Here is a 27240-nt window from a genome sequence, read left to right as displayed (position 1 = left end):
ATTTTGTATTTTTGTAGTGTTATTTTGTTATAAGCTTTAGAGATTTTCAATAATCGTGCAATGTCTGGAGATTCTTCTACTTCTGATTCAGAAATTAGTGCGTGCAGTTCAAAATTTGACCCAGTCAAAACACTTTATTCGAGTAGAACTTTGGTACCTGTCGAAAATGCTCCTATGTACAACAGTGTCGACCAATTCGAAGCCTCTCTTCAAAGTAAAAATACCATTGTTCCCGTCGGGCACAGTGAATTAGTTCGGAAACAGAAGGAGGAAAAAGAAAAAAGGCAAAATGAAGAGGCTAGACGTTTGGCAGAAGTGAATAGACAGCGATTTGCAAAATACGAAGGTGAGGTTAGTTTTTAACTTTGTTTATGTCAATTTTGAAAACATTTTTGCTTTTGTACATCAGACTTATGGTTTGATGAATCTTTGAACAATGGTTTACAATAATTATTGAGTAAAATAGGTCACTATTACCGAAAGTTTCTACACAGTGTAAAAAATTAATGCAGGATTTCACTGTTTCAATACAACTTTATTGTCTCTGAGATAACTTTAGATATCTCTGTTGTTTTTGATGTAATGTTGTTGTGTGATAATATTTATCTCTTCCCCTTGAAGTTGTACCTTGATTTCCAGCCAAAACAATAGTTATAGATATAATTGATTTGATATAAATACTAGATAGTAATAGCCGCTGGCCTTGAACACTTGAGATTGTGGTAATGTTACACATAGATTACGTCTGTGATGTAAAGTTTGTTTTAACAGGAAGTACATTGATTTGCCCTATAAAGTTTTTCTTCGGGTAAATGTTTGTACATTAAGGTATTGTTTAAAATTTAAAAAGTCTTTATTTGGTACATCAGTGATTAGAGTAATCTGGAGGTCAATGTGCTAAATTGTGAGGTATTGTACTTACTTTTTTAAATGGCTGAAAGCGCCATCTAGTAGTAGTTTATATAATGTGTACATAACATCTAGTATTGAGGCTATCTTGTTACTGAATATGAGATCTTTTATATATTCATTGCAGGAACCTATCGAGTCTGGATAAAATACCTCTTATTAAAAAAAAAAATTTTGCTTGATTTGTTAATTATTCTATAGTATTTTTCAAACATTTTGGCAAGTCTGAATATCATATAAGTCCCTACATAGACTACAATTTTAGTTGTAGTAGGATGGGCATAAAGAGATGTGAGCTTAGGGAACTGAGCAGTACGCACTTTGAGGTCAGCTGCTAAGATATTTAGAAAGACATTTATTCCTTATCCAAAAAAATAGTATGCATTTTACTCTCCTCTATATGTATTAATATTTGGTATTTTGTATTTTCTGTACTTGCAGGCATTTAGCATTATTTCTCCTAATAATTGCATGTTTAGTGTAAGTTAAAAGACAAAAGCAAATGTATGTAAGGGGTGGCTCATATTAAAAAGTAATAAAATTTAATTTTAATTATTCACCAACTTTTTTATATTGTCGTTTCATATTTAAAATCTATTTACAACATTACAACAATGATAATAATTTGACATCCCCCTTTGTATTTTCAAACCCCCTTTTATACCCTGCTTTGGTGGAAGTTCTATTTTTCATCTAATATTTTATTTTTAATTTCTAATGAACTTTCAGCCATTTATTTTCGTTATTTAATATTATCCTACATGTATTATGCCCAAAATAATTTATTTTAAAACCTTACATTTAGATATTTTCTCACATTTGCCTGGTCCGAAAAACTCAAATATTATTTTATTATGGTTAGTTTTTTTGTGTTTATTTTTACTTTAGAAGGATGTTTTATATGCCAATCACCTGAGATATGTATTATTTTCTACTCGGCTTATAAAAGAGTACGGTTATCAGTGTACAACACCCCGGGGGTGGAGGGTGGGTCGTCGGGTCGCCGGCCGCGTTCAACGCACGGCTCTGTGTCACAGTGGGCCGACGACCCCACCGGTGTTGCTAGGTCGCTACGCTACGCTATAAGCTATTGCCCGCATACACGTGAGCATGTTTGTGATTGGATGCTTAGGTGATTGGAAAGTACAGGATTAAATTTATTGGTTATAATAAATATTATTTAGTTTACGTTTAATAATGTACTTTTAACATAAACTGACAACTGACTGACAGAAATTCGACGCAAAATTGATTTGAGTTTTCTTTGGAAGTTTAGAAATTGGTGATTCAATTTTCAGATTATCTTTTGAAGTAAAAATTATGTAGATCAAGGATTTTATTGTATGACTAGCTGTCGCCCGCGACTCCGACCGCGCGCAGTTAAAAAAAACTAAATGGGGGGGGGGGGTTGTGAAAAGTAGATGTTGGCCGATTCTCAGACCTACTGAATATGCTCACAAAATTTCATGAGAATCGGTCAAGCCGTATCGGAGGAGTTCAAGTTCGAACCCCGTGACACGAGAATTTTAGTAGATAGATAAATAAGAATCAATGTGGCCACTCTTGATAATCAAGTGTCTTGAATGATATATCCTCGCAAAGTTTTGTTGTTAGTTTTGTATGAGCGTTTTGGCGGTGAGGGAATCGATAGCGTTTCGACCGAAATCGCTGTGACGTGACGGTATCGGCTTTGGCATCTCTTCATTAGCATGTCGCCCGTGACCCGTTGACCCGGTCACAATTCTCTTATGTAATACCAATTTTTCACATATATATTGTATTTGTAACATTTTGCGGTATAGTTCGATAGAAAATTCTTTTATTTTTTCCATTTTATTTTTCTACTGTCCGGCCTTAAACTATATGTCTTTTATGTGTGTGCTAAATTAACCATGCGGAATAATATATCTTTTAAGAGACGTTTTTTTTCCTGAACGGTAAATAAAGTAATGCTGATTTATACATATACTCATTATGTATTTGTTCTGTAATAGTGGGCATATGCGATGTTCTAAAAAGTGAAATGTTTATTTGAATTATGACAACGCGCATGCAATCGCGTGCGCTGCACGATTGTTTTCCGGGCAATTTGACGAACATGGCGCGGGAAAGTTGCCGCCACGCGTTTCAGCCAGCTGCAAACTCCTTGCAGGTGTGGTGGGAAAATCTATGGCTAGTCTACTAAATATTTGCCCAAATTTGTATGTCTTTGCCTTTTGGGTATTGTAGAACTAATTAGCGACCGCGTTAGAATTCGAGAAACTCGGCGTTTGTCGCCTTTCTTCGGTTCTGTCGGTTGTCATTTTACAATAAATTTCTAACTAAAAGAAACAACTGAATGTAATTATTGGTATAATAGAAACCAAAGTATTAAAAACAAAATAAGTATTTGCCATATAACGATAGGCAGTTACAGACTTATGCAGAAGGTTCAGCTTTATATCTGAGATTGTGCATTTTGATAATAATTACATTGTATCATCGTAGCTTTATCATTACTCAAACGCATAATGGAATGACTGGTGCGGTGTACGAGGTCCATCGCGGCTTTATCACGTCATCTAGATATGAAATTGCGATGGTAAATGGAGCGCACTTTGCTAGGCGGCTTTCTCGTGCGGATTTGTTGCATAACCGCTTTCCACGCGGTCGCAGCGCACTCCCCTCGCCCCTCGCCCCCGCCCCAGACCTGGACCCTCGGTCGTTGACACACGCGTCCAGATATTCGTGGATTCATTACGAAAAAAACGAAACTCGTCCCGGTGCCCGGTTTTTGCGAAGCGAATTTTGAAGACACGTCTTTTGAGAGCCGCTGGAATTACAATTAATATTTATAATCTGTTTTTGAGGCCTGTCCATACACGATCGATGTGTTCACGATCCATGTTTTTCTTTCGTTACGAACGACAGTGGAACATAATTAATAATGTTAATCGTAGTTCATTCGAGACACAAAAAGTTTTACTGCGAAAATTTATGGAATACTATTGTTTTTTTTTTATGTTTACGAGCAGAATTAACGAAGTAGATAACATTTGTTGCGTGGTGATATCGTGTCGGGCGAATGCGCGTGCGCAGCCGCCGGCTACGTACTCACTTTTATCGTATTGCCATACTTATCTCTGTGTTCTATGCTTATTTATGTTATTTTAGGCGACAACATTCTATTATTAACCTGTTATGTTGTTTTACGCTATTCCGAGACGGAGCGCTGCAAACTGTATTACGATCCTAGAATATGTATTATATTACGTTATGGTACAAAGGATGCTAAACGGCAGGGTAATTTCAGACCATATTAACGTATGGTGCAGGGAATAAGTTATAAACGAAACATGTGAAACTAAGTCAGGCGTCCACGTAATGTACGAAACGGAACGCAAAGCGGAAGTGATGCAACGGAACGCGTTTCGGCGCGCATCTGTGTAAACATGGCGGGGTTTTGTGAATGGCGCGGGCGGGCGCGGGCGGCGGCGTTCCCGCGCGCGGCCGACGACCCCGCCGCGGTCAGCGCCCGGCCCGGCCGCGGGGATGGCGCAGTGAAAGTAATTCGCGACCGGCCGCCCGCGACTCGCTGCTCGCGACCCATGCCACCCTGGTACCTAGCTGCCACACACGCATGCCTTTTATATAACAATTTTCTTGTTTTCTCATCAATTCTAATGGTTCCTAAGAAGTCCGTTATATGATAAGTAAATTCATAATTAATGAACCTTCAAGGATATATTGATAAATTGTTTTGAATAAGCTTCATCTTTGAATTTGATTCCACCCTATTAACAAACTCACCCACGACCTTGTTAATACATAACAAGGTCGCCTTTGAATAACTCAATCTATTTGTAAGTAGAAAAATATTTAAAATGTCACAGGTTTTAAAGGTTACAAAAACTTGTACTTACAAATAAATCACCTAATATTTGGACCAATACAGGTTGTCAGATCCCCGACTTAGCGGAAATAACGAAACGTATGACAAAATTCGTTTGTGTCGTCCGAGACTCGATACTGGTTTTTCAAATTTATGAAGCAAACAAAATCTCTTGTCGTGATGATTACAAAGTCTCTACATAAACGATATATTACTTGCTTTGATCTCATAATATCGGTAAAGTCTCAGATGTAATAACACAGGAAAGCTTGTAAAAATATGTAAACATTTTTTAATGTACACTGTTATGAAAAAATGTTGAATGTAAATAAATCTTTTAATAGCTCTCAAAAATAAAAATATTAAACTGCAGTGTGGTCTATCTGTTAGGTGAAAATTATAAATATGCCGATACACTTCCAAATTGACGGACGAAGGTACTGAAAAACGAATACATATTACTTTCCAACTTTAGTGTGAAAATAAAATAAAAAATATAACGTTATATACACTTATCTTTTTTTTAAAGATATTGATAGGGATGGACATATTTTTTGGACACCTATTGAATAGAATAATAATATTTCCTAGCTCCCGTACCTAGAAGACCGGCGCCGGCCAGGACCAGTAAGAACGTCCTGCATCGCATCCATGATATAGAGGGCCCGCTCGCTGTGCTCAAGCAGTGCGTAGATCAGAGGCTTAGAGTTAAGGTACGCATCACTTCCCTTACATTATGGCCACTGTACATAATTCCTATTCAACGATACAGCGCTGGATTACAACAGTAAAAATGTAAACTCACAATGAAACCCGCACAGTATATTTCAGTGTAAGCTTACATTTCTTGAGTTGTAATTCATCGCGGGGTTGAAACGCTGTACTCAAATAATGTTGACACAGTCAATATTCGAGGTACTTTTATTTATGTAGCTTATAAGACTTTGCAGTTTATCAGTTTTCTTATTGAAAAATAAAATTATTTTCTGTACAACAACAATATATAAATATACATATTGATCACTTTAAAATGTCAATTGTCATCAGCAGTGGTGAGGAAAGATTTTGTTCTCAAATAGGCTACACAATAATTTTGTATTCTGGGACAGTTTCAAAGTGAAAAGCTTTACCATTCCATGTATAGTTTGGTGGGTGTCATAATTCTGAATGCGGTCTTTCGTGTATCCTTTGTGCGTTCCTGGCTTGATGCCAACCCGGAACATCTCCCGCGGGAACTGCCGACTGACGCTACCGACTGCGCCGAATTAGATTTAGTGAATATGCAGCGTTTGTGCCGACTTGCACACAAACGTTTTAGATCTATCGAATGACTTCAATCGTCGTTTTAAAATGATGGACAGTTGTACGTGTTATTTTTGGAAATAATGGCAATAAAGTGCTAGTAAAGTTTGCATGAGTAATAGTGTTTATCGTAATGGTAATGGTATAATCAAATAATATACAAATTTAGTTACAAATATGTAATTAGAAGTAGATTAATAAATAATGAATGACCCGATTGGTGCAGCTGTGAAGGAAGCGACCCTTAACTGAACAGAAATACACTACTAATAGAGGGTAATTGAGCTAATTACAATGCGCTTGAGTCTGTGAGAGCCCGTCTTTAGCTGCGGGTACCATGCACTCTAAGCGTTTTGTAGCAGGTAAAGTATGCGCCGTATAAGAAGCTCTTGTTTACGTCCACAATAAGGAAACTGTTATCGATTTTATCAATCCTTTTTGTTGCATATCAGATTACGTTATTAGCTTACGTGATATTACAATAGTCTTATTAAAAAAAATAAGGAACTTCTTCAAAACTATCAATGTCGTGGTTTTTTTCTCGTATTCTCGTGTAAGTTGGCATGAAGTGTGGTCTCAAATGAATGTAAGATTGTAGGACCTGAAAACTTTAACCTAACCAGGAAATTCACAGTGGTGAAATTACAGAATTTCCTTTAACGTGTCAGCAATGATTCATGACTTTGAAATAAAAGAGTAGTTGCACAATGTAATGGTAAAAGGGTGCGTGAGATGAGTCACGGTGACAAGTAGGAAGAGCCTTGTCTTGTTTGTGTCGCTTTATTCGCAATGCTGTGTGCTCCGAGGGAAGGTGAACAACTCGATTTTATCATTTTCTCGATTAATACTTGTCACATAAATTATGATCTGTGGTTTTTTATTGCGAGATATGTGTGTGTGTGTGTGCGGTTATACCGGTAGTAAGTAAATACGTTGCAGAAAACACAGCTTTACTTTTCTTGCAGTTTGAAATGTTGATGCATTTTCGTTATGTATGTTAAAAAGCACTATGGTAAACTAGTTGTCGCCTGCGACTCCGTCTGCGCGGAATTAAAAAAATGAATGAGTAGCCTATGTGTTCTTCCAGAGTATGCTCTACCTCTATGGCAAATATTATCAAGATCCGCTGACCCATACCGGAGATACCTTCAAACAAACATCCACCCATCCATCCAAACTTTCAAGTTAAGGTTCGATTTTCGTTCGTTGAATTTCATACACCATACTATACAAAATTGGTGTACAATAGTTGACATTAATCTTAACCTAGAAGCAAAATAGACACAGACTTCGTAATTGGACAGAAACACATCCCGATAACATCATCATCAACCTGCCCTTATCCCTATAGAGGATCGATACAGTATGTACTACTCCTCCATACATCTCTATCAGCCGTCATATCTGAATTCACTCCCTTCTTACGCATATCCTCTTTCACACAATCCATCCATACTTTCTTTGGTCTTCCTCTACCTTTATAGCCAACCACATTCAATCCTATTACTTTTTTATATGATCAAATCCCGATAACATCTAGGTCTTTAATACGTGAGCATATCATTACATACTTTATATTTACTACGAAGGTATATAATATAAACAGAAATACTTTTGTATTACGATTTGTGTAATTCTATTTCCAGTAATAAGTTGTATTATTACGTTTGCTTAGTTTAGCAAGTTAGGCGTACAAGTTAGAAATATTTTAATTGAACCAATTCTGTTTAATTCGTCAATGTCAGTACTTTTGTATTGTGGTAATTGTATAACAAGATTGTTTCGCCTTGAATGTAAATTTGTCGGTAGCCGTCATGCATTAAATAATAAAGAAATAAGCCTTCGTGACCTTAGAAATATTGTGGAGTAACTGACGATGGAATTATGAATCAACAATTACATTAATATTGGGTTGGAGTAAACATTAAAAAATCGGATTACAGCGCCAAAGACCGGTCGTTGATCACCTCCGCTCCGTGTTCCCGCCACCCTTTTGCATCCTTCTCTTTTTAAAAATAGAGGAAATAGTAATTTCAGCCAGTCTTATTTTTTGTAGGCTTCTTAAATCTTTGATCATTACAAAAAATGGAAAAGTAAGCACCCATATTTTTTAAATCAGTTGCCCGCGTATTCCGTATTCCGCGCGGAATTAAAGAAAAATTTAGACATAAGTATAGCCTATGTCACCCGGGGAACAAACAAGCAAACTATCAAATCTTTCCTCTTTGTAATATGGCGAAAGTAATTCCTTTCCTTACAGTTTACTTGGTTAGTAACCAAAGGAATAAGTCAATATACGAGTAGATAATTTAACAAAAATATATTATTGTTTTTTTTTTTATTCGACCCTTTTAGTAATCAAACCTTCGTCCGATCAACAATATAATTATAATACAATATACAATGTACTTAAATTTTTCCAATCACTCGTGAGCCTTGTTTTCACACACACATACACAAGTTGTGTGTTCGTATGAGTGTGGCCCTTCGTAAAAAATATTGAATGTTGTCGTCGCTGAAGGCCCTCGCTGTCGCGGCGGTGGCAGCACAAACACTGTCATTACTTTGTGTTACGCAGCATGCGTGTTGCACGTGCGGGTACAGTCAACTCGAAAAGTTACACTACTAAAAATATAAATAAATAAAATCGAAGACATCAAACTGGGTCTGATTATGTTTAACGTGATACGGCAGGACAAGGGAGCAGACCCCTAAAATATATGTGATTATTGTGAAATTTCTAAAGATTATATTTCGGCTTGTAATTGAACATGTAACGTCATGGGTCTATTCTCTACTAGATTAAGATTGTGTTACGAGAGATACATAAACGTAGTAGAACAGGGAATGTGATTTAAAATTTAATACTTTACAGAAGCTGCAATGCCGACATGACAACCTTAGACGCATACTGAAGTATTGCTGGGTATATTTTGTGAGACGGCTAATGAATGAAAATACTGATCGTTTTAATTTTTCATTCTGACTGTACTACTGGGTGGCGGGACCTTGTTGTGATGTCAGTTATCTCATGGCCATTTTCCTCTGCGTGTGTGTGGCTGCGTGCTCATGTGTGAGTGTGTTTGGATATAGCTTCAGGCATATGTGTGCGTTGCTTTTCATGTGTGTGCGTGTAAGTACGCGTGCGTGTGTGCCACGAACAAGGGCCGGCTAGGACGAATCGTGCACGGCACAGATACTTCCTCGTTGATTTAATCCATTTATCAGCCATTCGTTCGTTTCGGCGTACCGGGCTGCTCGCCTTGACGCCCAAACGAGCACCTCAATAGATAATTGATTGGCGGTGGCAACCCTGAACAACTGTTGTATGCGCCGTGCGTTAAGATGTTGATATTTCGTTTAATATTCTCTTACACCGAAACCAGCAGGTTATCTTTTTGTTATTATCAAGATTTTTTGCCATTGTGGTTGATTAAGATGCAATAAATACAGCACAACAACCTTACACACAAAAATTCTCATTTTTTAAATCCCGCATACCTCGTTTCATTCTACCGAGTTACTCTTGAAAATAGAAGACCGTATTAATTCAAAAAAAAAAAAAAAAACAACAGACATCCCCCAAGGTGAAGTAAAGATAAAGTCTTCAGAATCCTTTTATCTAATCTTAAATTATTCAAAGATGAATGTAGGTACATTTATGACGATTAACTCGAAATGTCAACACATTCGCGTATAATTGTAGCAGGGTGATATTCGCGCGTCATTAGAGACATATTTTACATGATTTAACATAATATACGGGAGTATGTTTTTCCTCGTGTTTGTCGTTTTCGTCGGCGGTGACACCGGCGCGCCGCGGCGTAGCCAGCTCACCCCGAATTGTGAGCCGTCACAAGGTCGCCTACATTCGAAGTGCGCTTAAAAAAACTCCTCCGCACCGCTTATAAGTTTCATTTTTTTATTGTTTTTTTGTCTTCATAGGTCTTTGTTTGGCCTTGTTTATTTTAAGGTGTACATTCTGAGACCGAACCGAACGATCTCCGGTTGGAGACATTATTTCTCGGCTGAAGTCACAGAATAAGCTATTATAAATATGGAAATAAGGAACAGAATATACTCACAGCTCTTTAAAAGCCTTCGACTTATCATCCGGCCGGCAGGATCAATTACGTCTCGCCGTTACCTGTAAATTTAATAATGTACTTTAAAAGGCATTCAAGAAGTTTTCTCTATATGGTATTGTGGCCATGAAAAAATAACCAATCTTAAGAGGGCTTGAGGGATGTAAAAACAAACAGTGACTAGGTCCTTTTTTTGAAGTCCCGATGCGATCTACATTTACGGCCGGCCACATTATCATCACACCCATTATCTTCAAGGCTTCTCTTGAAAAGTAACGTAACCTAACGATAAATTTATGGTTTCAATAATCATTTAGTTATCGAGTACGCAGCGAAGGTATGATGCATTCGGCCTCGCGGGTAAACAGACGCTAGATAGCGCTAGACAAAGACGATGCGAGGTCATGAGCGTAGCCTTGCGCGGGTGCGCGCGCGCCGCTTCCGCCTGCCGACGCCGCACCGCGCAGCACTCGGCCCGCACTCGGCGCCCGCCACTCAACGAGAGCGGACGCCTCAATAATATGAATATCGCCTTGGAAAATACTCCACAAGGTTTCAATTAAAATTACACGCAATTGCTTTGTATCGCGTTTGTATTACAATTAATACGTTTAAATAAATAGTTATTATTACAGTAATTGTACGAAAAATAGATTTGAACTAAAAGATTAATTACATTATATTACTGATGCACGTAGTATCATCCTACGCAATCGCAACATGCACTTGGATGATTTCACTTTGCATCTCGACAAAGGATGAACGACATGTTTATTATGTAGGTACTGTAATTGTATGCAAAGCGATGCGCGGCCCGTTGCGTTGCCAATAGCAACCGAATCAACTTCTAGTCCAGTGATACAATTTGGGTAAGGTCGGCCCTGGGAAACTCGAGGATATATGACCATGGAAAAAAATAACGAAAAAACAACGAGAGGGTTTACAGTAATAACACTGCAAATAATGCTATCATAGCTTTATGTATCTTAAATATATAAACAAACTTACCGATTTTTATCCTAATCGAGTAGCCTATTCCAACCCAAGACTACAGAAATTGTGCCAGTTAAATAATGTAGGAAGTATTACATCTGAGCATACGCTTATTTTTATCTATATTTATTATCCATACTTCTATCTGTTGTTATCTATTTTAAACTTGTAAACGAGGGATTTTCCCTATTAATAATACAAAAGTTAGATGATACTCATTATCATATCTGCCTAAAGCAATGAAAAAATGCAATGATTCTTTGCTTAAGATGTTTATTCCATGGTCTAAGGACGTTGTTTCTTGAAGCTTAGTTAAAGTTAAGCTGTTGAAGCTTACATACATACTCCTATTCGGTAAAAAAGTGCTTCCATCTGAGATTAGAAACATTTTGTATGATGATTTTTATATTGCGTTGCCTAGACAACCGATCGACTATCATCAGTATTACGCAAAATGAATCTGCGATGCACCGCTTGCCGCATGCGCGACCTCGCGCCGGCGTCAGGGCCGCGCGACTTCCTGCTCTGTGCACTTTTCATATGCGCCCGATAACGCGGTTTTACTCAGATAACTATGTTATTGTTCTCATATAGGTTTACTAGTGTTTAGTATCACTGTGTTTAGGTATGTCTCTGTGTGTGTAAAATCGTGATTTTGCTGGGTTTAGGAATACAATTTGATTCATTGTACGTTGTATTAATGACGTACAAGTTCAAGTCTTTTATTATCTCTTTTTGTTCTCGTCAGTATTGTTTTTTAAGTTTGACTATCATTTAGATGAGGTACAGTTATCATGTGTTTGACACGTGCTACAATTATCTACTGGATTGCTCATCAAGCACCAATTTTGGACATCATCAATACAGATGCGAGTCACTTGAACTTACCATGTTTGTATACGACCTACAACTTCCGGTTTGTAAGGTTAAATTCGAACAGCAGATAAAGCTCATTTTCGTTAAAAACATAACCTGAAAAGTAGCAGATATGACGTCATAAGTCGATAGCCTAGTTGACAATAATTGTCTGTAGTGAGAGATAACCTTAATAAATGCATAACGCCATCCACAGAGCTGAGGATCGCACAGAATGAAGACATACCCTACGAGAGAGAGAGAGGTAGAGAGACTAAATGATGTAAAGTTTCATGCTGTGTCCGGTCGACTACTCTTAGTAGTATTTTTTATAATATAAAAACTACTTCAATTACTACTTTCTTTACCGGGCTATTTTTAAAAGTCTCCGGGTCATCGTTGCTGACTTCTATCGCTATCGGGTAATATTACTGTCGGTCACTGGACTTATTTTGGCAACATTTTATTCATTATCTTTTAACACAGATATTTTGTTTCTTTTATATAATATGACTTTACTTCTATATATAAAAAACAAACTCATCCAGATACTAGATGATGATTTTCCCAATATTTTTTCATTTAAAATTATGATAATGAAACATTAAAATTATTTTAAACAACAAAACAATTGTTACCATAACTGGTTCATACCGGTTTGATAAAAGTAAACAAAACATAAGTACATAACAATACGCTTATCATAACTATAACCGTTTTGTCTAGGATCAACGTCCATATCTAGACAAGGAAGTTACACAGAGACCTTCACTTTTCTAGTTCCTACTAGCAGTAAGTCTTTAAACGTTTAATTGAGTTGTTTTTTTACGAAAACATTGCGTTTACAATTCGTGATAACCGAAATGCAGTTAAAGTTAAACAAGGACATGCGGAAAACTTTACCGTCGTTTGCATGCAATTTAGGATTGATACAATCATTAAAAAATTTACCAAGACCGTGAAAAATCTTTAACAGTGTAGGAGGTATTGACGATTTAAGATTTTTTTATTTACTATATATTTATATTATTATTTATTACTAATATTCATTTATTACCTTAATATAATACATTTTATAAAAAAATTAACAAAATATATTATCTAAAAAATAGTATACCACCGGCTGCGGAATCCCATGACTCAAGCAACCAGTGGTGAGGGCCACAGAGACAGGAACCTCCACACTATGCGCGCGGTTTCTAAAATAACTGCCTTTTGTATCAGGCCCTTAATTTTAATAGACATCCTCAATTGCTGATGAAAATGTTAATCGTTCTTACAATATCTGATATTAAGATTAGTCAAACTAGATTTAGTAGATGTAACATTGCGCAATTGTTTGTCCACACTTTAAACTATGACGCCGTTTTCTTTCGGTATACCTCTTCGCATGCATGGAAAAAATGCCTAGTATGAAGAGAGACATTTACTGTAGTCTCTTTTTAATAATATTTTTATATTACTATGACGATAAGTAAGTGATCTTGAGTGCCGTAAAATTGTGGCGCTAATTATTCGTCATTTTTTTTATCTTTTTAGAGTTCCGTACCTCGAAAGGAAAAACGAAAACCTTACAGGATCACTCTGTTGTTTGTTCGTCCGTCTGTCTGTCAAGATCCTTTATCTCAGGAACGCGTGGATGTATCAAGCTGGAATTTATATTAAATACTCAGCTTTACTGTCCTTTGGTGTTGTGAAATAATCAAACTACTAAGCCAACGCAATCAAAAGTTACTGCCGTTTACGTCGCAAATTGCCGCAAATTTTCGACGCTCGCAAGGGAATTAAAACCTGGAGGATACTACCCGTGATTTAAGCATCTTAAAATTTGATACGAAGCAACGTCTTATAGAACACATAAAGAAAAATTTCACTTATGTACCAACAGGTTTGTACGGAACGCTTGGTGAGCAAATCCGACTCGCACCTGGGCGCTTTTTTTCTTATCCGAAGTTATGACAAATGTACAAAGTTTGCAAAATGATTATGAATCATTTCTGTCCGAATTAAATACATAGAATCAACACGTAACGTAGATCCGTAAACCCAGTGACGTACTTGCAGTTGCCTCTCTCAGTTCTGTTATTACTTAATGTAATGACAATTCTTTTAAGATTACAAGCGAACTATAACTGTTCTATGTTAATTCTCAGTAATCTATGACCAAATAGCTCGTGATTCCACCGAGGACATCGAATCCGTAGATGCGCCATTGTTTAATGAATCGATTCTTGTATACCATATTAATAGTTTTAAATACTAAGTCCGTTCACCCAATCATGTTGTCGTGTCTTGAGCGGGTGACTTGCGAGCATTTGTTGGAGAAAATTACAATGCGGCCGCGAACGGTGTTCACTTTCGCCGCAATCACGATCTGTACGCAACTAGCAATAATACCGATATTACAATCGACTTGTACGATGTCTTTAATCGATGTTCTGAGCGATTATTATGCTACACTATTACAGTATCGCAAATCTGTTCGATGTTTTTTAAAGTTTGTTTTTCAAATACGATTAAGGAATAGTCTTTCGTCCATTTAGTAATTTTATTGGAGCCTCATAAGAATGAAAGTATCTTCACTTGTTTTTGTATTACTTTTGTAATATTTTTTAACTCGTCATTTCGTTTATATCAACTTATAAAGATCAGCGCTTGGTGTTCAACTGACTCAGGGTCGATGTCAACTGGCTTCAAGTGACGTCAGAGTTGAGACGCCGGAAAAATTGGACGATTTGATGTCGACCTCATAAATATGATATAAGCACCGACATTGACCTTTACCCACAAAGTTAGACCGAGACCTTGCTGCTAGATTTGTTTTCGGCGCCCACTTATCACCTTATTTGTTGTTTTTATCGCGCGATAAAGGGCTCGGCCTTGTGGCGTATCTGCCGAAGGTCTGTTCGTTTGATTCCGGTATTATTTTTTTCGGCTGTGGTTTCATGCGCCACTAAGAGTTCCGCCTTCGAAGCCGGTTTCCTTCCTTATTGGTTTAGATGCACTGTGCAGTTGTTTTTTTCGTTTCATCTTGAAGGCCATAGCTTATTGTTCGAGTTCGCCTAAATATTCAATTACAACAATGGACCGTTGTAAGGAAGAACAGTAAAGTGTTGAAACGGTTTTTTACTGCTTTAATCGAATATTAGCTTTTGGAGCTTGTCATTTGCTTTTGGAAAATAATAAAAGAAGGCTATATATAGAGTTTGCTCGTAATATCTGTGCATGTGGTTATTTTAAAAGTGTTTTCAATATTTTTTTTCGTATCCTTTAATAGCTTTTTGTTGTTACTTCTCTTAATCGCAGTTATATTTAATTCTCAAAGGAAACATAAACATTATATTGCTCGTGCCTTGTTTAAGACTCATGGAAAGCAGTATTAAGCTTTATTATTCAGAATAATGTTGACTCACTGCGATATTCGGAGTATGTTACAATGGCGGTTTGCTTATTTTGTAACATTTAATTGAAAACACAGACTAGTGAACAAAGTATCTCTATAAAAAGACAAAACTACTAAATATTAAGAAAAATAATAAAGGTTTATAGAATTGTACTATTCCTCTATTCTTTGTGATTGTGACAAGTATCAAAAATAAAATAATCAACAGCTGTCAGTTAATAATGAATGACATTTTGGCCAAAATGGCTGACCATTGATCACGTGCTTCGCGCCAAATTGTTCTTCGATGGTCGACTAGTGCAAAAAGTACGGAAGTCACGGCCTATAAGTTTTTGGACATTGTAAAGCAGTGCATTCAGAACGATTTTAGTTCATTGCCAATTTTTATTTAGTTTTCGTTTCTCGTTTGATAAAAACCGTACAACAAAAAGTATAGGATTTTAAAAGTGACATAAATACCATTCTAGTACGTTTTTGTTCATCGCGAGAAAAACGATAGTATTTTTTTAAATACTAGTAAAATAAGTACATTAAAGAGTAGTTACAATAGAAAATTTACTTAAAAATAATCATACTGTCAAAGCAAAACTAGGTATGTCATAATTCAAACTATTATATAACATAATCAATTTTACTATGCAAAAAATTCCGAAGGTCAAAATGGATATTAACGAATTCAAAGTCGCAGCTAGAATCTATCAAATTTGTCGATCGTGTGGCGGAACATGACGACAAAAACATTGTCAGTTGACCGTGACCGTGGTGCCTAGAGTGCTGGATCTAGAGCAATGCGCTTGCGCAACCCAGCCTCTATGCTGTCGGCTGTCGCACCCACACCTACTGAACATTGTCAAACTATTCTCGTAGGCATACATAATTAGTGTGTATGAGTTATGCTAAGTGTAACATAGGACCACTTAGTTACTCCAATTGCATCATCTACGTCATCTATGACCGACTATCCTACAAACTTCATCCAATTGCAAATTCGTAATTTCTCTCATTATATAGATTTTAATTCTCGACACCAGAAATATGAATAATAATAAATAAATAAAAAATTGTGATGTAACCCGCACATTTGTGTGAATTCCGGGAGAAAAAGACGGCGACGCGGCTCACCACCAGTTACGTTGCGTCTCCCGAAATGGCGAAAATTGAATTGCGGAGGTTCTTTTGGCTACACCAAATGGAAGTCCGCGACCCTCTACCTACCCCTCTGGGTTACAGGCGTGAGTTGTGTTTGTGTGTAATATAATGAATTTTACCTAAACCATTTTTTTAATTGTTAGTTGTATTGTAATTATCTTATTGATTAATATCGACTTATTTTGAAATTTGGCACACATGTAGAACATAGTCTGGAAGAACACATAGACTACTTATTAAGTTTTTTTAATGCCGCGCAGACGGAGTCGCTGGCGACAGCTAGGGTAACTATAATTATTGGTAACTTGATTGCAATGCTAGTATAATTTATATATCAGATGACATAAGAAAATGATTATAAGAAGGAAAGAAAAACATTTATTACCGCACATACAAAGCACAAACTTGATAAAGTGTGGCAAAAGGAAGTTACATACTATATCTCGTTAACAAAGATGAAACGAAATAATCAACAAATTAAATATAAGTTTCAAATGTTTCATCGGCTTTTGAATGTCGAAGGTAACCGGTGTTCGACGGCTGCAAGCAAATAGCAATCGCGTCTTGCCTCCACCTCCACCTCCACCTCACAAGCTTCCGCGTATTCCGTTCACTTTCACTGCGACCGCGCGGGGGACGACGATGGCCTGCCTTAACTGTCACTATACTACGTCTCTACCATACCTTTGCTATTCTAAACTCACCATTATCACTTTCCAACAAAGCTCAAAGTGCCTTATGGAAGCGAATGTTTGTTTTTTTGTATAACCACTTTTGGAAATTATTCTGTTTGGACTTAATCTTAAGAGTTGTAGAGTCAGTATTGGTATGTGGCGATAAGGAAACGGCCTTGAAGGCCGCACGTACGAATAATAAACACTATTTACTTTCTATAGCGGTCAATGGTCACCGTTTGTGTCTGGGATTTCGGTGTTAGTTTGTATTGTCACTGGACTGTTGGTTTATTTTGGAATTTTTGCAAAAAATATTGCGGAGAACCAAATTTTCTCAGTGTCATTAAATGAAAATGCTATCAAATCATATTAACAACTTCTTCGAATGCTTTCGATTAACACTCATAGCACTAACACGAAGTCATGTAAGCAGTGACGGTAATCTTTGTTTTGATGAACCAATGCATAGATTTTGAGAGAGAGTAACGAGTAAATTTTAAGAGAAGCCAGTCTAGCAACATTAATACAAAGATAAGTTTTTGTAATATTACTTACATTAGCCTTAATAGGAAAATATCTTTACTAACCTAACCTCTGACGATCCATTGTTCTAATGTTCAGTTTAAATTCAAATAACCTGACCTATTATAATGTGAAATGACTATTATATAACTAGATGTCGCCTGCGACTCCGTCATTGCGTTATAATAAAAATAACGTAATAAGTAGCCTATGTGTTCTTCCAGACTATGTTCTACATCTATACCAAATTTCATCAAGATCCGCTCAGTTCAGCCGTTCAGGAAATACCTTGTAACAAACATCAATCCATCCATCTTTCGCATTTATAATACAAGTAAGATTAAGTATAACGTTAAACTCACTCCGGAGAAGCATACAAATCAAATCGGTCAATCCGTTTAGGATATTAGAGGTTGTTATAAAACGGACGTAGTTACCCAAGAAAACCATTACCATCTTGTCAATAAGAACTCTTTTCAATGACGTCAAATGTGATAAATTACGGAAAGTAATGATATAATCATTACCTTCGGCGATTTCGTCTGATACGTAAATAAAGACATCGCAGCTCCGTCGTTCGTGCACTTTCACTCGCCGCTTGCTCTACGTGACCTGAGCACAAACCCAAAGCCGCGCATTTAGATTCGCAGATTTGGATTTTTTTTTCACTTTCTTAGTTTTAACAATCCTTTTTGTACATTCAAAAGAATTTGATCTCTCTTCGTGAATTACTTCAGTCGTGACCTCTGTTGTATACGTACCTTATTTCTAATTGTTTAAATTCCCTAGACTATTTGAATCACAACGTTTAGCAATATTACTAATTGAATTCGACAATTTGATCGGATTTTTGGAGCTTCTAACTTCATAGGTCAATTTAAAATCTTCATGTTTACAATTAATATTTTTTAATGTATTCATAGAACTTTTTCCAGTTTATCAGAACTATGTATAGAGTAATCTCTCATTGCAGTCACGTGCGCCTCCTCGCGCTGTGCACTCACCACGGCCGCGTCGCAGCCTTCTCCTGTCTGACATCTTACGAAACTAATAGATTTTCCTTCCGTTCGACTTGTTATAGTCACGGCGCAATCGTAATAGTTCGTAACTACACTTGGAATTATGAATATTGTGTGGTATTAAAGTTTAAATCTGTTGATATTCGTGTTTATAATGCTTTGGTCTTCTTACTTTAAGGATTGCAATTTCAAAAGACACTCTAAATGTCATACTTTTAATGGCGATGTAATATCTAAAACAGGTTACTAACACTACATTATATTAGGGTGTTGACATAGCAACTAAAGTAGGTATTTCGATTTAAACGTCGCATTGTCGTGAACTAAATGATGTCTTTAAACTACATCAGCTGAACAATCTTAATACTTGTAGAATATCGCGCTACTTGCCTTACATATCTTGGTTATATAGTATCTTTAGATTGCGATGTCTCCATATTTCCATTGGTATTTGTAAGGCCGTGGATCTGCGTCATGTCTTCCTGGTACTGAAATAGTCCGGCTATAATAGTCGCAGATATCAAGCGATGTCACGGGCCGGGACACTTCGCTCGCGGATACCAAGGCGAAGGGCGTTGGGCGCTCATTGCGTAATGTCAACATACAATTTAGATTTGTTGATTACATTCGTGGCTCTTTTATCATTTCTTTTAACACGTACTTGGAGTTTAATTTCCTAATGAAGTATATCAGACCTTACACGTTGCTTTAGTACCAATCCTTACTAATATTATAAATGCGAAAGTAACTCTGTCTGTCTGTCTGTCTGTCTGTCTGTCTCGCTTTCACGCAAAAACTACTGAACCGATTTAAGTGAAATTTTGTACACAGATAGTCTAGAGCCTGAGGATGGACATAGGCTACATTTTAACGCGAAAAAGGGGTTGTAAGGGGTTGAAAGTGGGGGTGAAAGTTTGTATGGAATTATCGTCATTTTTACAGGTAGAAGATTGAAACTTATTTTCAAGGCTGCTAATTTGATAAAGATAAATTTTAAATTAAATTTTTGTAAAAATTTTACCCCCAAGGGTGCTAAATAACAATAGGGGATGAAATTTTGTTTGTCGATATATTCGGTTTTGGTGAATGTTTTGTTTAATATGCTTTGCTGTTACCCTTACCAATATTTAGTCTAGAGCCTAAGGAAAGACGTAGGCTACATTTTAACGCGAAAAAGGGGTTGTAAGGGGTTGAAAGTGGGGGCGAAATTTTGTATGGAATTATCGTTATTTTTACAGATAGAAGCTTGAAACTTATTTTCAAGACTGCTAATTTGATATACATAAATACGAAATTAAATTTTTGTAAAAATTTTAGCCCTAAGGGTGCAAAATAATAATAGGGGATGAAATTTTGTTTGGCAATATGTTCGGTTTTGATGAATGTTTTGTTTAATAAGTTTTGCTGTTACAATTACCAATATTTAGTATAGAGCCTGAGGAAGGACATAGGCTACATTTTAACGCGTAAAAGGAGTTGTAAGGGGTTCAAAGTGGGGGTGAAAGTTTGTATGGAATTATGGTCATTTTTACAGTTAGAACTTGAATCTTATTTTTAAGGCAGCTAATTTGATATAAATAATTATGAAATTAATTTTTTGTAAAAATTTTACCCCCAAGGGAGCTAAATAACAGTAGGGGATGAAAATTTGTTTGGCAATATGTGAGGTTTTGTTGAATATTTTCTTTAATATGTTTTGCTATTACCCTTACCAATATTTAGTCTAGAGCCTGAGGTAGGACATAGGGCACATTTTAACGCGAAAAAGGGTTTGCAAGGGGTTGAACGTGGGGGTGAAAGTTTGTATGGAATTATGGTTATTTTTACAGTTAGAACTTTAATATTATTTTTAAGGCAGCTAATTTGATATAAATAATTATGAAATTAATTTTTTGTAAAAATTTTACCCCCACGGGTGCTAAATAACAATAGGGGATGAAAATTTGTTTGGCAATATGTGAGGTTTTGGTGAATGATTTGTTTAATGTTTTTTGCTGTTACCCTTACCAATACTTAGTTTAGAGCCCGAGAAAGGACATAGACTACTTTTCAACGCGAAAAAGGGTTTTTAATGGGTTGAAAGTGGGCGTGGAAATTTGTATGGAAGTATCGTTATTTTTACAGTTACAAGTTTAAAACTTATTTTTGTGGCTGCTAATTTGATATAAATAAATATGAAATTCAACGTTTGAAAAAATATTACTTTCAAGGATGCTAAATAAAAATAGGGGATGAAATTTTGTTTGGGAATATTTTAGACATTTGGCGCGGTCCTGGCACACCTCTCTCTATGTTCTTCTACATCCATACATCAAATCATAGCACGTCGGTTAAGTAAAATAATTAGCCTAAAAAAATTCTATCCGAAGACAGAATTTTACGCGGACGAAGTCGCGGGCACAGCTAGTAATTTAATAAATTAAAAGCTTATATGTATTCTATTGTAATCTAATATACGTTGTGATTGTACTGTTCCTGTTTGAGTCTGTAAATAGTGTTTTGTTCTTTTGCTTTTGTTTCCCACTGCGCTAGTGCAGCTACTAATGGATCTTGATGAGTCGCACTCCCATTGGACAAGTTGCAAACATCGCCAATCAATATCAATAATTGACAGTCAATACATAGGAATATAAGTTTAGCATCGACATGTCTGGCTTTCTATTTTGTAATTTTACATCATTCATTTGTCTCGAATTGTGTCATTCGAATGTCTCGACTGCACTTGCATAACTCGATTCTCTAAAAATTTATTATTTCCTTCGATGGCCTGGGAAATAAGATCTAGTCAGAGTTAATTCGTGCTTTATTTTGTTCTAATGAGTTAAGGATCTTTATATTATAAGTATCTCTATTGAAATATTATGTTGGTAAACAAATAACATAACCATTATTGAAAAATATTACAAAGATAGGAAATGTAAACATGGTATAGGTAAAGTACCTAAACAAAATCATTTCTATTATAATGCGAAGGTCACATAAAGGAGTAAACAAAAATAAAGACGTTTTTGTAAACATCGGCTAACCTTGAGACTTAGCTTTGACTTAAGTAAAACAAACAAATTGTCCGCTTTCTTCGTTGATTGCAGTTGCGACTCGTCTGGCCCAAACAATGGACACAATGGAATGCCTATTTTTCAGTTTCAGGTTAAAGCATCGTCGCGACCGTATTATATGACAAATAATTAGACCTGTGAGATATGCGCCATGTTTGGAAGCTTGGGATAAATTGCGATTTGCCTTGATTGTGTTTTGTCTCTTAACTCTGTTATTCCTTCTTTTTTCTTCAAGTTGACAAAAACAAAAATAAGGTCGTCATAGACGCGAGTCCTGTATTCCAGTGATGCAATAGCAGCGCAGTCCTGTGGGCGAGATGTCGCGTCTCTACCTGCATCGTACTTGATGCAATTGAGCTCGTCTCGACGGTGATTGCTAAATTGCTTGACTCAATGTTCTTCCTACAATGCTGCGGTTCTCACATACGACGTCATCACTTAAAGCCATCCTAGCATTCTTCTATGCTTTATCTACGTTCTATTTTGTTTCGTTTACTAATGTTTCAAGATCAGTGATCAAACTCTGCCAAGATTTGATATCAACGCTGCTATATCCAAAATTCCAAATTTAATGTGCAAATAGTCCCGATTTATGGTCGACTTTAAGTCTAATTTAGTTGGTTACAAGGTTTATTATCGCTCGTGCAATCGTGTGAGGTAAGCCAGCAAGTGCAGATATTGAAGATATTGGAGCAGTGCCCTCACGACTGCGGCGCCTCCGACCTTGTGCGAGAACAACTTTCCACCCGGAACACACGAGACGCCATTTTTATTGACACTGAGTCGAGATTCAATTTTATACGTTATGCCCTTATCTGGACCTTGATTTTGTAATAAACACTCGCAAGTATTAAACGTCTCGGTCTCTTCTATAACTGTCCGTCTGTCTGTATAAAATTTGAATCGAATAACACTAATGTGTTGTTGTTGACATCATAGCTGTTTGCGAATACTGTAATGTTATTTTTTTTCCCTTTATCATTACGATTAGACTCGAACTTGCAATAGGATGTTGTGTATTTTAAGTACTTTCAGCTAATTTACAAATATAAAATCTGGTATTCATTATATTTTCGGTGGTTTCAATGAAATTAGCGTCAGGTTTGCGATTCTTAAAAATCACAAAAGATTTTTTTATACTCTACCAAAAATGTTGTGTGCCTACGGGTTATTTATAAAGAAACTACCTACTAGGGTAGACATAAATTAAATCAGCTTTAAATTGACTTTTTACATTTAGGTGATATTTTTACAGTAATTTTTCGCAGTTTCTTGGTAAAGAATCCAATTAAAGTGCTAAGTGGTTTTCGCAGAAGTAGTAAGAGATGGAGTTATTCCTGTCGTATCGGGCAGGGGAAAAACATCACAGTTATATATAAATTTGTCGAGATCCGCGGAACCTTGGCTGGGTGCTTACAAATTGAGTCGGCCCGGTACGAGGTCATGTGCGGGAGTGTCTGAGTGTTTATGTATGCACGTGTTTGTGTGTGTGAATATACGTGTGTTTGGCGTCGGGCTGATTGAATTATAGGTCAGTACGGATAAACGAATTTATCTGTCCTTGACATATTAAGCCAGTTTATGATACGACAATCGCCCGATCAATTGCGGTGAAGTCTGTGAAGTGTTGAGTTGAACCATCGTAGAAATTAATGCGGCTTTTTAACTGCCAGTATCAAAAGTCGCTATTTAATATTAATGTAAAACAAAAAGTAAATACTCCATTCAATAAAGTTTAGTTCAAAGAAGTGTTGCCGCTAAATCTAGTATTGTAGTCTACTTGCAATATAAAAATACAAAAAGATCTTTTTTGGCGTGTTTTATTCAAATAATACGCAGCAGTGATTCGCTTTTATATTACAATGATATCTAAAAAGTATTTTAATTATTTCAAACAATATATTTTTTATAAAAAATGTTCTAGATAGAGCACTGTATTTCATAGAATTCATTTTTATAAGGTATTTCCTAGTTTTTAGACTGTAAAACACACTTTTAAGTAATAACCAGAAATTTGTGGATTCCTAAACTCAAATCTGACACACTACGAGTGATTTAATAGTCACCCAGAAATCTAGACTAAGGAACTGTTAAGTAACAATAAAACTCAAGATGGTAGTAAGAAGCTCTATCATTCAGTGATTCGCTTTTCTTCATTTAGGCTCCGAGACGACGTAAATAATTCGATCTTGGGATTTGAAATTGAAGGTGAATAAGGATAAAGTTGTCTCTTTCCGTAATATTATTCGGAATACATATTTATCAAAGGACCTTGCTACTCATGCGGTGTTTTTCCACACGCGTCTTAGTTTTTTCCATTTAAATTAAGGACATGCTGGTATTTACTAGGAAAAAGTTATGAGAAATTTTACTAGTAGTCGAATATGTTCTTATCGTAGGTTTATTTTAAGAGGTTCTACAAATTTTACATGTCTATGCAACTATGTCCCGGACTGTGATCTTTAATCTCTATAGTATGGGAGCAGAGGTAGGGTTGCCAGGTCGCCAAACCTACTAGCCGGACAGGCCAGCCAGTTTGGCCGGACATATGGTTAGAAAGGTCGGACACCCTGTATTATTTAGGATTTTGTCTCAGTATTAATAGGTACACTCGCGTTTGGGAAATGTTAAAAGCCTAACAAAAGCCGAAAAACCGTTTATTTTGGCCGGACACGCTATCAAAAAGCCTACCTATGTCCTGCTTTATCCGGACGCCTGGCAACGCTAAGCAGAGGGCCTAGCATGAATATTTGTGACACGTGCCTTCGTACCGTCATCGACAATATATGTCAAAATTTGTATAAGATTTGTTGGTGTACTTATGCCCGGTAGGAGCGCTGCACAAATTTTGTTGACGTTACGAAAACATTCTAACGAATATTCGTGCTATTTCTAGTATTGGATGGATTAAATTGTTATTTAAATCTATAGTAAAAATATCAAAATGATAATCCAAATTCTTTTACTCGTATTAAAAATATTGCATGTAATAAAAATGATTTTGTCACTTACCGGATAATTCTTTGGCATCCTAACAATGTAAATCCTGTTTACATCTGAACACAGTAGGTGGCAATGGCGGACTCACAGCACTACCCTGTAACAAAATAGATCCTTACATTATTACAAATATTATAAAGTTAGATTTATACTCTACTATGATTGGTTAATATAATCTGCAGCGCGATCTTAAAAATATCGGCATTAAGAGCTGGACGCAAACAGCACAAAGTAGACAAGTGTGGAGGAATTTACTTGACCAGGCCCAGGCCCACCCGCGGCTGTAGCGCCTCAGATGATGATGATGATGATTGGTTAATTAATTTTATAATACTAAAAGGTTAAGGAAAAGGATTGTATTTCAGAAGTATTTTTTTAAATAAACAATAAACATGGTATTAGTCTAACGTATATCAAAATACGCTCTATGATTATTTTCGTTCAACATACTGAAGTATTGAGGTCGCAATGTTCCGTAGATATAGCAGTTGCAGTGTATGTATGTGTGTGCGATGTAGTGCTGACAGGAAAGGGGCCGGACCTCGCAGACCCACCGCAATGCAAATGCGTTACCAGGAAAACATTAGCGAGATTGTTACGCACTAAGGTTTTGAACCCCCCTCGTATCGTGAACGGTTATGTATTAACTTTATCATACGTTAGATTACATATAGTACGTGATTTGTTTTGCTAATTAATATAATGCAAGTAGTTTTTTTTTAGATTGAACGAGCTACAATTTAGATTTAATAATATTTTGCTATCTTTAGTTATAATACGACAATGTCATTTGAATAAAACATCAATTATTAAATTTTTACATACTACTATATCAAGTTTTATTTGTAATAGTTGTTATTAAATTCGTGTACTTTCAAACACTTCTGCACATAATATTTTCATTTCCAGATCCCGTGACGTATTCGATTCCCGTTTTAATTCATAAAACCATCGTACCTAAGAAACGATAACGGCTCTAATAACCTGTTCTTTAAGAGCCATAATGGTTTGAAAGTATTCCGTATGAAGGTAATTCATGCAAGCGCCTTTTACGGGACTCGGAAATTTTTTGCTATTTTCACAGGCCGTTAACTATGCGTCAAAGTTATTTTGATTTGCGATTCTAATGATTTAACGGTGAAGGTAAAGGAATAGACTAAAGTGTATTGCAGTGGGACGTAGACCGTAACTTGGACTAAATCTAAATCAGAATACGGAAAAAAAAAGACGGCTAGATTTTGTTTTCTTTTACGTGTATTTATTATTTTATTCTATTTCAAAAAGAGTATAGGCAAAGATCCAAAGTACTACGACTGGTAAAAGATAAAATTCCTATTGAAATATAACTATAGTAATAGATTAGATAACGCAAACAATTCTACGGACGTGATGTATCACTTATAATCAAGTGCAATCTAAACCGCCTATACCCGTCTACTCACAGGTGATAACGCGGGGTGCAGCGGGACTCAGAGGTGAACTGCACGCCAACCTGGTCGCCTTCGATAAACAATGGAACCTCGCTCTTACAGATGTACTGGAGATCTGGCACAAAAAGGCCATTACGAAGAGAAAAATACCACCGGCTATGGGTATGAAACAATTTTAACCAAAAACAATTTGAACAATTAAAGTAATCATATTAATCTATGCGTTGGAAAGAGTTAGAGAATGAATAACGTAGATAAGACAATGATAAAGATGTAAGGGTTTGAAGACTATGCCATCAGTCAAATTATCTATTGCTTGAATATCTAGTATACTTTAAGATTTTAAATATTAATTTGCGATGTTTTTCATATAAATGATTTAATAAGATAATTTAGTACCTAGTTTGTGATAAAGACCTGTTTTTAAATCAATTTTACCTAGAGTTTGACAGAATTACATTTACATTTGCAATCTGTTAAAGACGGCAATGGGGATTTTCCATTTCTTTCTCACTAACGGTTACAATTTACTTTACATTAAGGGACTGCTGGGGTTCTTTGGCGAGCTGGGCTGGCTGGAGTAACCTACAGCCTGCCTTCACGCAAAATACGCGCTTGTCGTGGAGTTGCGGAAAACTGAGCCCCTACTACTAACTAACTAACTACAATTTACTTGTTAAATAGTTCACTAACGTAGGTTATAATATACAGGTGCAGCTGTCGCCAAAGGTACAGCAGCGACAATGTACCCTGTGCCCAAAGTGACGGAGACACCTATTGGTAAAGGTGTATGGGAGTGCAGGCGACATGTCCCGCAGTTGCTGGTGCGCGGCGAACATGTCGTTTTGGTCAACTTGGTGCAACGGTGAAGAGACAGATGTACATGTATTGTGTAAGTTAGATAGAGATGCAAAATCTGATCGTTTCGTCTACAATCACTTGTTCATATAATGCTGTTTGCGATTTATATTA

The 27240-nt window shown here is 36.4% G+C and overlaps 2 protein-coding genes across 4 annotated transcripts in view; one reads left to right on the top strand and one right to left on the bottom strand.

Moving 5' to 3' along the window:
* On the top strand, positions 1 to 27190 carry LOC106708475 (U7 snRNA-associated Sm-like protein LSm11). Of its 2 annotated transcripts, XM_014500001.2 has the most exons (4): positions 1 to 346; positions 5372 to 5493; positions 26283 to 26430; positions 26980 to 27190. In XM_014500001.2, the coding sequence occupies exons 1-4, from the start codon at positions 61 to 63 to the stop codon at positions 27135 to 27137; spliced, it is 714 nt and encodes a 237-aa protein (XP_014355487.2). In that variant the 5' UTR covers positions 1 to 60; the 3' UTR covers positions 27138 to 27190. The 2 variants fall into 2 exon arrangements, with proteins under 2 accessions (XP_014355487.2, XP_045542364.1); XM_045686408.1 differs by lacking the exon at positions 5372 to 5493 and having other exon boundaries at positions 1 to 351.
* Positions 1 to 27240, bottom strand: part of LOC106708453 (ecdysone-induced protein 74EF) — a 150112-nt gene that overhangs the window by 93539 nt on the left and 29333 nt on the right. For both annotated transcript variants that reach the window (XM_014499975.2, XM_014499986.2), the window contains exons 2-3: positions 24851 to 24935; positions 10168 to 10229 (exon numbers count right to left, since the gene is read on the bottom strand). The gene's annotated coding sequence lies outside the window, so the exon portion shown is untranslated. The remainder of the gene's footprint in view (positions 1 to 10167; positions 10230 to 24850; positions 24936 to 27240) is intronic.

This window comes from Papilio machaon, chromosome 3 (assembly GCF_912999745.1).
Source record: "Papilio machaon chromosome 3, ilPapMach1.1, whole genome shotgun sequence".
NCBI lineage: Eukaryota > Metazoa > Arthropoda > Insecta > Lepidoptera > Papilionidae > Papilio > Papilio machaon.
The sequence above is the reverse complement of the archived record's forward strand: the minus strand, read 5'-3'. Positions and strand labels throughout refer to the sequence as shown.